At 40.6% G+C, this 13,086-nt stretch overlaps 1 protein-coding gene across 4 annotated transcripts in view; it reads right to left on the bottom strand.

Moving 5' to 3' along the window:
- The window catches only part of SBNO1 (strawberry notch homolog 1), a 50,169-nt gene that overhangs the window by 26,591 nt on the left and 10,492 nt on the right, over nt 1-13,086 (bottom strand). For 2 of the 4 annotated variants that reach the window (XM_049865652.1, XM_049865654.1), the window contains 7 exons: nt 12,704-13,013; nt 9,881-9,978; nt 6,404-6,500; nt 4,797-4,957; nt 2,836-2,969; nt 2,553-2,643; nt 1,185-1,346 (listed from right to left, as the gene is read on the bottom strand). In XM_049865652.1, coding sequence (XP_049721609.1) covers nt 1,185-1,346; nt 2,553-2,643; nt 2,836-2,969; nt 4,797-4,957; nt 6,404-6,500; nt 9,881-9,978; nt 12,704-13,013 — 1,053 coding nt within the window. Of the gene's footprint in view, nt 1-1,184; nt 1,347-2,552; nt 2,644-2,835; nt 2,970-4,796; nt 4,958-6,403; nt 6,501-9,880; nt 9,979-12,703; nt 13,017-13,086 lie in introns of all 4 variants that reach the window. The other 2 variants (XM_049865653.1, XM_049865651.1) reach the window with 1 other exon arrangement.

Raw genomic sequence — 13,086 nt, 5'->3', positions numbered from 1 at the left:
TTTAATCTTAAGGTTATGACTGAGGTCCTCTGGGTCACTCTTCTTGACATCCTTTCCCCCACCTTCCCTTTTTCTTGCCTCAGGGTATCCCCTGGATTTGACAGGTATCTTAACCAGATATTTAATTTTCAGCTGGAACCGAAGAAAGGGCCCAATCCACTGCCCCATGAACTGTCCACCACAGAAGATAATTTTGGCAAATCGTGCAAAAAAAAAAAAAAAAAAAACCAAATCCGCTGCGGTCAAGTCGATTCCGACTCACAGCGACCCTATAGGACAGAGTAGAACTGCCCCACAGAGTTTCCAAGGAGCGTCTGGTGGATTCAAACTGCCGACCTCTTGGTTAGCAGCCATAGCTCTTAACCACTATGCCACCAGGGTTTCCAAATCGTGCAGAGGAGGCATAAAAATATTGGTGTTCCTTGCACGAGATAGTAAACTATGCTGCAAGTTTATCTGTTAGCACTAAGTCTGGGAAATCCTGAGTCAGCAGTTTTCTTTCCCTTAGCCTTCTGAAGTATCTTACTATGAAAATAAGCAGCATGAATCCTCAAGAGGGCAAGACAGTATTCTCACACCTAGGAACATTTTTTTAAAGCAGGAACTTAAATACTGGCCTCCTATAAGGTTGCTGGAGCCCTGCTGTCGTAGTGGCTAAGGGTTCGACAGCTAACCAAAAAGTCTGCAGTTTGAATCTACCAGCCACGCCCTGGAAACCCTATAGGGCAGCTCTACTCTGTCCTATAGATCGCTATGAGTTGGAATCAACTCGATGGCAACAGGTTTACAAGACAGGGATAGGGTCACTAAGGGGTTCTGGTCGCACAGAGGTTAAGCGCTCAGCTGCAAACCAAAAGGTCACGAGTTGGAACCCACCAGTTGTTTCATGGGAGACATGCTGCAGTCTGCTTTGGTAAACGTTACAGCCTTGGAAAACCTATGGGGCAGCTCTACTCTGTCCTATAGTATCATTATGAGTTGAATCGACTTGATGTCAACATGTTTTGGTTTTCAAACAATACCTACAAGATAGAATCTACTTTCCCGCACCCTTGGAATCTCTAATCATTAAAACTCTCACCCCAAGAATTTATTTAATTTCAGGGTTTCTGCTTTCCAAGTATTTATCCTTACATAACTTTTATATCATTAACAAATATAAAAACATTTGTTGCAAAGGATACCACTCCATCGAAGTCATCACCGCACCAATGTAGAAGTTGTTTTAACCTGGTTTTGTATTTACCGCCAGACTGACTCTCCCCAATAAGGGAAGAATAGGTAGCAAAAATAACTCCCTTTTTCACACTTCCATTATGTTTGGAGGAAATTTTTCCATATTTAAACTGAAAAAGAAAATAGAAGAATTCAAGGTACAAGTCTTTCACTCTGAAACATTTCTACTACAGCAGGAAAAGGTCTGCAGCAAGAATTCTTCACCTGGCCAGTCCATGATGGGCTCAGAGAACTCCTAAAATCGTATACGATATTTCTTACATATACGTATAGATGCAAACGTATGGTACAAGGGCCCAGTTTTCATCAACGTCTCAAAAGTCTATAACCCAAAAAAGATTAAAAACCAGACAGAAACTCAGCTACTAAGAAAAAAAAAAAAAGATGACAATGTTCTATTTACAACATTTACCATGCACCTACTCCACGCAAAGTTCCACGATTGCACTCTGAGGGATACGTGAGGCTTGCGATTCATAAATGCCGTGCTCTTCCTGAACTACACTGCTTCAGAAATCAGAACAGTTCTAGATGCCAGTTACGTGTCCTTATTTTTCAACTGTTTGTAATCGTTTAAAACACATACTGTAACTACCAATCCACTCAGTAGTACCTGCGCAAAAAGCCAGAGAAGAGTCTGGTGACACTGAACCAAACTATGTTCCACATGGAAAGCAGATTTATACTTACTGTGAAGAAGCCCGTGGGGTGGCACCTGTAGGGATTCTGTGTCTACTCTACCCTTACCACCCCAGGAACAGGTACCTAATGGGTCAATAAAGACCTGCCAAGTGAACATTAAGATTCTAATCATATTAAACTGTGCTTTCGGCACTGAGACGCATTTACTTCCACTTTACAGACCATTTTAACATACAGTTACTGGTTCAGGTCCACGGCATATAGGTCTCCCAATCACAACCCAACTGTCTACATGCTGCACAGGACTGCAAGCGACCTACACCGATGAGGCACGTGACCTACCCACTCAGCTTTATTACATGTGCTTTTCCACCCACATTGCTCAATTTAACAAAGAGTTTTTACCCATATGAAATTACTACAGAGGCAAAAACAAAGCTGAAGATGTAGAGAATAAACTCCATAACCACAGGGGCCATGTCTATTTTGTGTACCTTTACTGGGGCTGTAGTTGGCCATGGTAAATCCATACACCAACAATAACTTACTCTGCTTTCTGTGACTAACTCATTTAATCCACACTCACAACAAGCCTACCAGGTAGAAACTACTATTTCCATCTCTCAGATGAGTCATATTTATTAAACGACCAACTGAAGAGAAAGTTTCCATACCTTATTTAATGAATGGACCAAAATGTTTTTTGCTCCAATATCCCTCAAATCTCTTTCAGCATCATACTTCAAATCATTTGAAACACTGAACCTGCCACAAAAAATAATAATAAATAACAACAACAATTAAATACAAATTCCATCATTCTAACAGAATTTGGGAATAAATAAAGCCAAAGCTTGACACGTCAAAAAAAAACTTGCCGACTTGTGAAAACCCATGCCCAAGTGTGGAAGTGATCATTGACCAACGAAAGCTCCCACGCCAGGGTCTAGCTCTTACCATAACGCTCTTTTTCTACTCAACAGATAATTCTCGTAGATGATGCCTGCGATGGTCCTCCCTTTCCCTACGCCAGCACCGTCGCCTATTAAGAAGCCAGCACGGTCTCCATTAGGCAGGAACGTTTCATGTTGCTGAAAAAGAAAAAGCTGCTCTGTAATCTTTCAGATGTTTTGGTGACCCACCCTGCGTACGCTGTTACAGAAATAATTCAACGTTACGTGTATATCGACACGCATACGGTCTGGCTGTTAGTATAGGTATGTTCTGTATCTTTTCTATATCTTCTTTCTTGCTTAACTTACCTCAACAAATCTCAGGTAACTGAAGTAGCAAAGTGATGACCATTCTTCTATACCCTTTTTGGCTTTGCATAATCAAATAAATTTTTTTTTTCTATTAATTGCAGTAAAACACGAGTGATCTGCCATTTCAAGCTCCTTCCCCCCCCACCCTCCCCCACACCCAACTTGAAGGCAACTACTTAAGCTTCACATCCAAGCGTTCTTTTCATGTATTTTTTAAAAAATTTTATTGTGTTTTTGGTGAAAGTTTACACAGGAAATTAGGTTCTCATTTAACAAATTTCTATACATATTATTCAGTGACACTGGTTACATTCCTCACAATATATTAGCATTCTCATGATTTCCATTTTGGTTGTTTTGTTTCCGTTAATCTAGCTTCTCTGTTCCCCTTGGCCTTCTCATCTTTGGTCTAGGGTAAATATTAAGCATTTGGTTTCATCTAGACAATTATTCTGAGCAGCACAGTACTCGCAGGTGTTATTATTTTTTATGGGCCAATCTGTCATTTGGCTGCAAGGTGACCTCCAGGAGTGGTTTGAGTTCCAAGTTTAAAGAGTACTGCAGGGCGATAGTCTTGGGGGCTCATCTAGTCTCTAACAGTCCACTACATCTGACATTTTTTTTTTTTACGAATTTGAGTTCTGTTCTACATTTTTCCCCCATTCTATCTGGGACCATCCATTGAGTCCTCAGTCAAAACAACAACCATTCTTAAGCATACGATTCAGTGACATTAATCACTTTCACCATGCCAAAGACACACTTTCACATCACGTAAGTGTGGCGGGTGGTTGGCTGGCTGGTCATTAACTGCTTTACAAAAATAAGAGTATGACAGAAATCCTTTCCAGACAACTGGTATAACCCTAACTCACACTGTCTTACAAGACTGCACGTTACAGTAATAGCGCAATTTATTCAATCAACTCCCCAATGGTGTAAGCATTCAAATTCTTTATAGCTTTTAGCCACTGGACAAAAAGCTGCAACAAATATCCTTATTTATATGTTCTTATATAACAGCTGGAAACCCTGGTGGCGTAGTGGTTAAGTGGTACAGCTGCTAACCAAAGGGTCAGCAGTTTGAATCCACCAGGCGCTCCTCAGAAACTCTACGGGGCAGTTCTACTCTGTCCCATAGGGTCGCTATGAGTCAGAATTGACTCGACGGCACTGGGTTTGGTTTTTGGTTTGGTATATAACAGCTTTACAGGATAGACTCCCAGGAATAGAATTGTTAGGTCAAACAAATGATGTGTTTTTAACTTTAATGATGCTCCCAGTGAATTCCAAAAAGGTTATGATATTCACCATTTTACTAGAGATGCATTCTCCACAACCAGGTTATCCTCTTTATTTTCCAACATGTAAAACTTCTATTTCACACATTTTTCTTTCAAAGTAAATTTACCTTTAGATTAAAACAACTATATCGTATGCGGAAACCCTAGTGGCATAGTGGTTAAGCGCTACAGCTGTTAACCAAACAGTTGACAGTTTGAACCAACCAGGTGCTCCTTGGAAACGCCATGAGACAGTTCTACTCTGTCCTATAGGGATGCTGAGTCGGAATCGACTCGATGGCAACCAGTTTTTGGCTTTTTATATTGTATGAACTCAGATTGTATGTAGGTATGAAATATTTTTCCTTACCTGGGCTGCATATGTAATTGCCTCAAGCTGTAATGCTGACAACCAGCCATTATCAATGGTTTCTTCAGAAATGGAGGTTTTGTACCATACATCAGGTGGAGTAACACTGGATAAAGAGCTAGTTTCCACTACAGCATCTGGGTGACGTAGGCCAATTTTTACTAGATGAAAATAAAAAGTATTTACTATTAATTATTCCAAATAATAACTGACAATTTTATTATAAAATACAATATTTTCCCTATCCACAAAAAACACAGTAAGTACTATATATTGCAGGCTGCTATTAAAAAGTCTTTTTTTTTTTTTAGTGGTACACTATTGCTTAAATTTGACTAAGATATCTATTAATCACTTGTGTACGGTTTAAACAGACCTGAGGATTTAAACAAAACCAGAAAAACAAGTCAGTTCCTATCACCAAATTCTCCAACAGATCGTAACCCTAGACAAAGGACTTGCTTCAATGAATCATGCATCGAAACGAAAGCATGCAATACAAATAATTTTGCCTTGAAAGGTATCTGAAAGAAACCCTTGGCTATAAAATTAAACCGCAGTACCTCCCTGTATTTCACAATGTGAACAGTTGAGAATGGGTCAGCAAACTTTTCGAGGATCAGATAGCACATATTTTTGGTTCTGCAGGCCATCCAGTCCCTTTCATAATCACCGCTGCAGCGTAAAAGCCGCCGCAGACAATAAACAAATGGACACAGCTGTGTCCCAATAGAACTTTATTTACAAAATCAACGGTGGGCTGGATTTACCTTGCTGACCTTTGGTTTACAGGGCCATGGATAAGCTCATTCTGTGAACATGATTACTGGAGCGGAGAGGCAGAGCATAAAATTTCAGAGGCCACATCCTAAAGTCCATTTTAAATGACAAGGAAAGCATGGGATCTTGAAGTCCATACGTAGTTGGTAAACAGAAATTTTAGTATAATTTAAATATTACTATTGGTGCCTTTTTATAGAAACCTAACAGTATATAAAAGACAAATTTTAGGCACAGATTTACATAATCTTACTGCTCCCGCAAAACAAAAAAGTGAAAATTTCTACACTAAAACTAGAAACTATTAATGTTCAACTATACATAGCAGCCACCAAAAATAACGAATCACGGAGCTTAGGCAAAAAGCAGAAATAATGTTAAAGAGAAATAATAGATTAAAACAGGGCCAGTTATTTTATGTTTAAGATTTCAAAAGTATTTTTACAAAAGCTGTATAAAGTATATGAAGTCAAGACATGTATTAATTTACATTTCTATAATGTGCTATGATTTTACTGAATTATTTCTCACGAGCAAAATTAACTGGAAACAACAAAATCTAAGCTGTGTAGTCTCAAGTTTTAAAAGGCTTCAACTTAAAACAAAGTTCTACGTTTGTCGACGAAAAAAGAAAACACAGTAAAACTTTGATATAAATATTTAAAAACTTGATTAGTTAAATACACATGTTATAAAATTCATTTGTCAAACCCTGAGGTACCCAACACTGATAGGTCCTAATACACAACAGTGTATAGGGGAGAGTTATTTAAGTTCAAGAGGAACCCAGAAGCCTTTCATTATTCTGACAAATCCCAAAGACATACATTTTATTGGCATATACTCTGCATAGGTTTCTGCGTGACCCATTTCTTCTTCGTCTTCTTCCTCTGGTTCATCTTCCTCTTTTACAGCAGGAACCTTCTACAACACAGAAAGAGCCACGATCAAACCAAAATCCAGAGACCACAGGCCCAGCCAAAACCCAGGAAAACTTACGCAGGAACACCCACAATGCTGAGTCTGAGAAGCATAAGGTACTACCTTCAACATCCCCTAAGACCTAGTCACACGTGGGGCCCCTCCTATGTCCATGCTGAGCACAGGGGATCCACGGCCTACTCCTACCTCTGATGCACAGACTACCACAGGGCTCCACCTTCCTTCCAGCCACCACCACCTCCAACTACTCCCCCTTCAATACTGTCTACCACCCTCCCTGATACCCAGAACTCTCTCCAACCTCAGTCCCCACCTTTCACTGCGGCTCCAGAACTACAAAAATCAAGAGGTATGGTAAGAAAAGGTAGGGTAGCCTCATTAGCACACTCTACAACACAGGTCCACAGGCAGAGTGCCATTTAAGTCTTCCATCTCTGCCCTCCTCTCAGTTCACCTCCCCACCTGTCTTCTTTCCCTCAGATCCTAAAACCCACACCCCAGAAGAATGGAGCTGAAGGGTTCTTCTGAAGGACAAGAGAACGGACTTCAGACTTCTGGGTTTTCACAGACCCGACTTCAACAATCATATATAAAACAGTCATATATTTACTCTCTAAACCTCTGCACATTTGAGAGTAAAATTTGGAACTGCTAATAATTATACCAAAAAAAAAAAAAAAAAGGCATAAACCCAGACTGTCCGAGGCAAACCGGGTAAATGGTCACCATATTCCTATGTACCTTGTGTTCCTCTATGGACTCTTAAAAGGGTCATACTTGATATTAGGGTGAAATAATATTTAAAAAGTGACAGAAGACCTTTAACAGGCCTCTTTTCACTATCAGCAAAACCATTAATAAAGCTCTTGATTGACACAGTCTTGTTCATGGAAGAGTCTAGAGAAGAAGCCATAAAACTTGGTATACCAAGGAAGGGAGGAGAAGAAAACCCGTAGGAGAAGGTGCTGTTGGACAGTAAGGGCAGGCTCACCTTTCCTTTCATTTACCTCAGAGCTTAGAGCAGAGTATGATGCACACAGATGCTCAACAAATGTGGAAAGGAAAAGGGCAGTGGAGGGATACACATCCAGTCCACATCAACCCATGGAGTCCTCAAGGGAAAAAAACAAAACTCAGAATATTCTAAGAATTAAGTCAAAATGAGCCCCCAACTTCAGAAACTGGGGACAAAATGGGACTGGCCAAAGAAACGGTTCTGAATCCCAGTTCCGCCACTGCTTAACCGAGCAGCCTTGGGCAAAGGAGCTGAATCATCAGTCCTACCACTCGCACCTTCCCTCCTTGCCCTCACTTACGAAATAGGAATGCCGTGCCAAAGTAACTGACCCCCCTCCTCCTTCTACCCCCCCCCCCCCGTATTACAAAGGCACCAGGGGTATAACTGGAGGCTGAGCTGCAGTAGCCAAGGGCCCCACGATCTAGAGCCACACAGGGAACAGTTCTAAATGAGTGAAGCCAGCTGACGAAAAATGGCCAACGACACCAAGCCTGAAGGTCCAAGAGACACTGGGGGTCAGGGGCAGTGGTAAATGGGATCACAGGCTTGAGCCTCAAATTAAAGTCACTACTTTTCAGTGGTACTCAATTCTAGGTAAGTTTTATTAGGTGGGGAACATGAGCCCAGGGTTATGAGGTACTTCTATTTTTTCAAGACCTCAAAAAAACCAAACCCACTGCCGTCGAGTCAATTCCTACTCATGGCGACCCTAAAGGACAGAGTTTCCAAGGACTGCCTGGCGGATCTGAACGGCCGACCTCTTGGTTAGCAGCCCCAGCACTTAACCACTACGCCACCAGGGTTTCCCTTTTTCAAGAGAACCCGAAAATCAGGACTTTTATGCATTAGCAACAAATCCAAAGCTCTTCAAAACACCATGGAGGTCAAACCAAACACATCCGTCACCTGGTTTTGGCCCACAGGCTGTCGGCTGGCAATTTCTGTCATATGTTTCTTAACTGCTAGGACAATCGACTCGATGGCACTAGGTTTTTTTTAAGGTTAGGATGATATAAGACTTCCAGTATGCTATGCGTTAACTGTTTCATGAGCTGAACTGGAAAGGTGATCAGTACAGGTAACACTGCTTGAAGAAAAATGCGTTCTTAAATCTCCAAAAACTCAACGTCCAAATATGCACTCAGTACACAAGCATTAAGTCAACTGGGCCCTGCCAGTGCTGGCTCTCCTGGTCCACCCCCCAGACGTCAGGTACAGGATACTCTCGCTGCTCCAAGCCCTGGCAAGCCTTTGGCGTGGTTTCATGCAGTCATCTATTTCCTTCTTTTCTTTCCCTTCATCCTTTTCCAATCCCCTTTGCAACCACCCGAGGTTAGCCCCTTAGTACTCCCCTTCTGGATTACTTAACCAACCTCCCAGCCTGTCTCTGTTTGCCCACCTGACCCATCCCAAATCTCTAACAGGTCACTCCACTCCCAGGACTCCTCATGGATGCCACACCAAGTCCAAAGTCCTTCACACTCAATTCTGAGAACTCCACAGAGCCAGAGTCTAACGTTCCAACTTTTTCCCCCAAGCCAAGTAACCTGGCTATTGTCACATAAGCAAAGAGTGACCCCTTCCTCTGTGCCTATTAATGCTTCAGCTCCCTTCCCAAAATGCCCACTTCGAAGTCCCTCCATATTCAAAACCAGGCTCCATTACATCACCACAAAATAAAACCCTCCCGGGTTATTCAGTTCATAGAGACCTTGCCTTCCTCCAAACTCCTAATCCTTACGATGCGCACACTTTGTACTTTTGATGCACCTCGTGTAACTACTTACTCCACGTGGTTGTTAAATATGATGTTCACTGACGTAAGAACCACGCGGTGTACTTCTGGCAGAAGCTCACCATGCACAGTGTCATACACAGAGTAAGTCATTAAATAAATACACTAAATCAATCAAATGAACAAACCATTTCTACAACATGTGGAAAAAAGTTTAGTTTATTATGCAATTTATTCATCACTAGACAATGACATTTTAGGCTCTACTCTAAAATAAGCAGCTACAAAATGTTTTTGATTAACCCCACGTTGTCTTGTTTTTTTCTGATCATTGAGACTTGCAATAAGAAAACATCAGTACTGCATATAATAACCACATCCTATCAAAGAGGCACATGAGAACCGACTCAAAAGCAACAGGTTTGGTTTTTGGTTTTATCTCTGTTTAGCTCTATCAGTCTGTCCCAGCGAGGTCTAATGCTTGCCCGTTAGTGCAGGTAGCTGAGTAGCTAGTCCACCCAAAAAAGTTTTCTAAGGGTTGTTTTAGACTACTTCTAGCCAGTGTGCTTTCAGAACACATAAAAATAGACTCAGCTTTCTGAAACTCACCATAGTTGGGGAAAAGTTCATTTTCATGTCGTTTATCCATATTCTTGCTACTTCTTTATTAGAAGAATCTTTCTTTAGTGTACCATTGCTTACATCAGCTGTGTGGGTAAAACCAATTTGCATTTTAGAACAGAATCTCAGTTTCTTTTCTTCCAGCTGTTTTTTAAATTCAAAGATTACTCACTTCATAAACCAAAGAACACCAATCTTCCCATCAGCATCCTGTATTAAGCTTAAGGATGAAAACATTCAAGTAACTCAGAAGGAAATATGGGCATGGGAAACTTTAAAACCATTTATCAAGAAACATCTTAACCAGAACTCTTTGATAACACAAATACCGATTTAACACAAATACCTAAAGCAGAAGAGCGGTGTTACTTTGCGACACCTCACTGGCTTTAGTATTAAAACAAAACTTGGTGCTATCACCAAGGTAGATCCAATCTTACCCAATTTAGTGGTACTTACTAACTTTTGAGGCAAAAAGAAGTTTTTATTCCGAAATAAAAAAAATTAATTTCGGAATTCCTTATCTTCCTCCTTCCCTCAGAATAAAGATCCAAATAATGAACCCAGTCGTCTTCTACACCAGTGGTTTTCAAACTTTTTAAAAATATAGCAATGGACTTCTGGAACTGAAATCTCAAAGCAGAACTGCTTGAGTGAATCACAGGAAGAGGGGAAAGCTACTCAAATAAAAGCAGCAGGTCTTCTTATTAAGTTTAAAGACCCTAACGAAAAGCAGCTTCCCATAACCGCTGACCACCCACAAGTCCCTCGGGAGCCATCCCAGACGCTGTCCTTCACCTCAGCTAGGTTAGGGCCACAGTCCTGCTTTCCAGAGCAGAAAACGTTATCATAAAAACCACAAAAGCGGATGCCAGCTAGAAGACAACTAAAATGATCTTCTAACTGACATCTCGGTGCCAGGTTGCAGCTAGTTTAGGAAGACAACCTTGAGCGTAAAACCACAGCCATAAAGGGTGGGCGGTAAGAACGGAGCCACAGAGATCCGTGTTGTCTGGGAATTTAAATTCCATCCATCAGTGGAGAAAAAGTTAGTGTTACGTTATCTACAAGCACTTCTTGCATGCTCCTTTAGAAGGCTCCTAGCCCTCTACTTCATAAACAACCACACTACAACTTCCAAGCAATCCGTTCTGTATCGAAATTACATAGTATTCTATATTAGATATTAAAACTTACGTCCCACAATTAAGGAAAAGAAAAAGAAGCTCTTTGGAAGGAGAAACTGTCTATTCGATATTCTTCTCCTCATCCCAAGAGACTGATAGGGTGCTAGTACATGCCAGTATAAATCATCAGGAATATATCTCATATACATAAAGACAGGGAAAAAAAGGCACTCATTACTAAGCTAGAAATTTAATAAAACAGTGGTCAGTTCAGGCTATAACTGAGGACAGGGTTAGTACGCCCAACAATGCCCACCACCATGGTACTGCTATGTAATAGGGATTCACACACCCTTTAACTCAGTGGAGGAGAGAGAGAAAGAATACCTCACTTAAGAGTCTACATTTTTCAGTTTCTAAAGCTAAAACTATACTACTGAAGTCTGAAATGGCCAAAGCCAGAACAAAAAACCTCATTAATTCTGTTACCCTTAAAAACTACCTTATTACATACAATACTGGAGCTTCTGCTAATTATTCCATTTAAATTATAACCTCTTCCTGCCCATGTCTCATTTCTCTCCAGAGCACTTATTTCTATCTGATACACCATATAATTTACTTATTTGTTTACCATCTATCTCGCTCCACTAGAATGCAGGTTCCATGAGGGCAGAAATTGCTCTTTTGTCTCTGCCACAGCCTTAGTTCCCAGGCAGTGCTTGACACACAGTAAGCACTCAATAAATATTTGCTGAATGAATGAACACTATTAAAAAAGCCACTCCAGAGAAAAACAACTAAAAAATCTACTCTTATGCATAAACGAACTCCTTAAAAGGTGTGTTCGTATTATTGAATTTTTCCCCCTTTAAATCTGTCTATCCTCAAAGTATTATGAATTAGGCAGCAATGGTTACACAACTCTGGGAATACACTAAAATCAATGACTTGGACACTTTAAAAGAATACATTTCATGGCATGTGACTTATACCTCAATAAAGCTGTTCTTTAAAGAAAGCATTACGGATGCTCACTCTTCAAAGAAAATACGGTAAACTACTGTATTTTCCTCAAATAATGAGCTCACATATAATGCACGGCACAGCTCACTTGGCAGAAAATATATAGTACATGTGTTATTTACATAAAAATATGACATTTTTTAAAAAAGTTACATGTATTTTATCAGAGAACTTACTAAAAAGATAACTATCCACAAGCAATGAAATGACAGGTAAAATCATAAAACTGTAAAAATCACGGGCAAAGTAACAAAGCGTCAGTTTAAAGCCTATACCCAGAGTATGGTGCTAGGACCCTTGGCATCGACAGTGCCTGATGGCTTGTTAGAAATGCAGAACCTCAGGCCCCACTCTGGACCTACTGAATTCTGCTTCTGAACGAGACCCCAGATGGTTCACAGTCACGTGAAGTTTGAGAAGCACTGACTTAAAGAATTAAGAAAAACATTATTTGGGGAAGACCTCATGGCGGTAGTGTAGCTTTACCCAAGCCTTCTAAATTTTTACTTCCTTTCAATTGTGTAAATACTAAGTGCGCAGAGTTATGCAGATAACACCTCTTTTATGCTGAGATCCAAGCCAACCCTGAGACACACTCTGACATCTGTTAGCAAAGTCAGACTGGACAGTTGTTACTTCTGAAAACAGACAGACTTACTGGCTGCTGTGGCAGCTGGTTGAGCAATGTTAGCAGGTGGCTTCATTTTCATGAGTTCATTAAGACTATTATTTTTTAGCAGATCTTTCAGTTGAACCTGGTCTTTTGAAGGTGCAGAGGTCATGGCATTTCGTACTGCTGGTGCAGAGACTGAAGGGCGTGTGTTTGCAGTGGTCTGGATAAACTTTGTCAAAGTGATGGTTTGCCTATTAGTCGTTACAGGTGGTGTTTTAGTCATTACAATTGTGGATCCCAAGGTTGGAAGCTGATTTATCTGATTCAGCACAAATGTTGTAGTAGATGGAGGTTGCTGCTAGAAAAGAAAATGCAACACATTATACCACTGACAAATGTTTTGTTCTCTAACGGAGCATATAAACACT

This window comes from Elephas maximus, chromosome 22, assembly GCF_024166365.1.
Source record: "Elephas maximus indicus isolate mEleMax1 chromosome 22, mEleMax1 primary haplotype, whole genome shotgun sequence".
NCBI lineage: Eukaryota > Metazoa > Chordata > Mammalia > Proboscidea > Elephantidae > Elephas > Elephas maximus.
The sequence above is the reverse complement of the archived record's forward strand: the minus strand, read 5'-3'. Positions and strand labels throughout refer to the sequence as shown.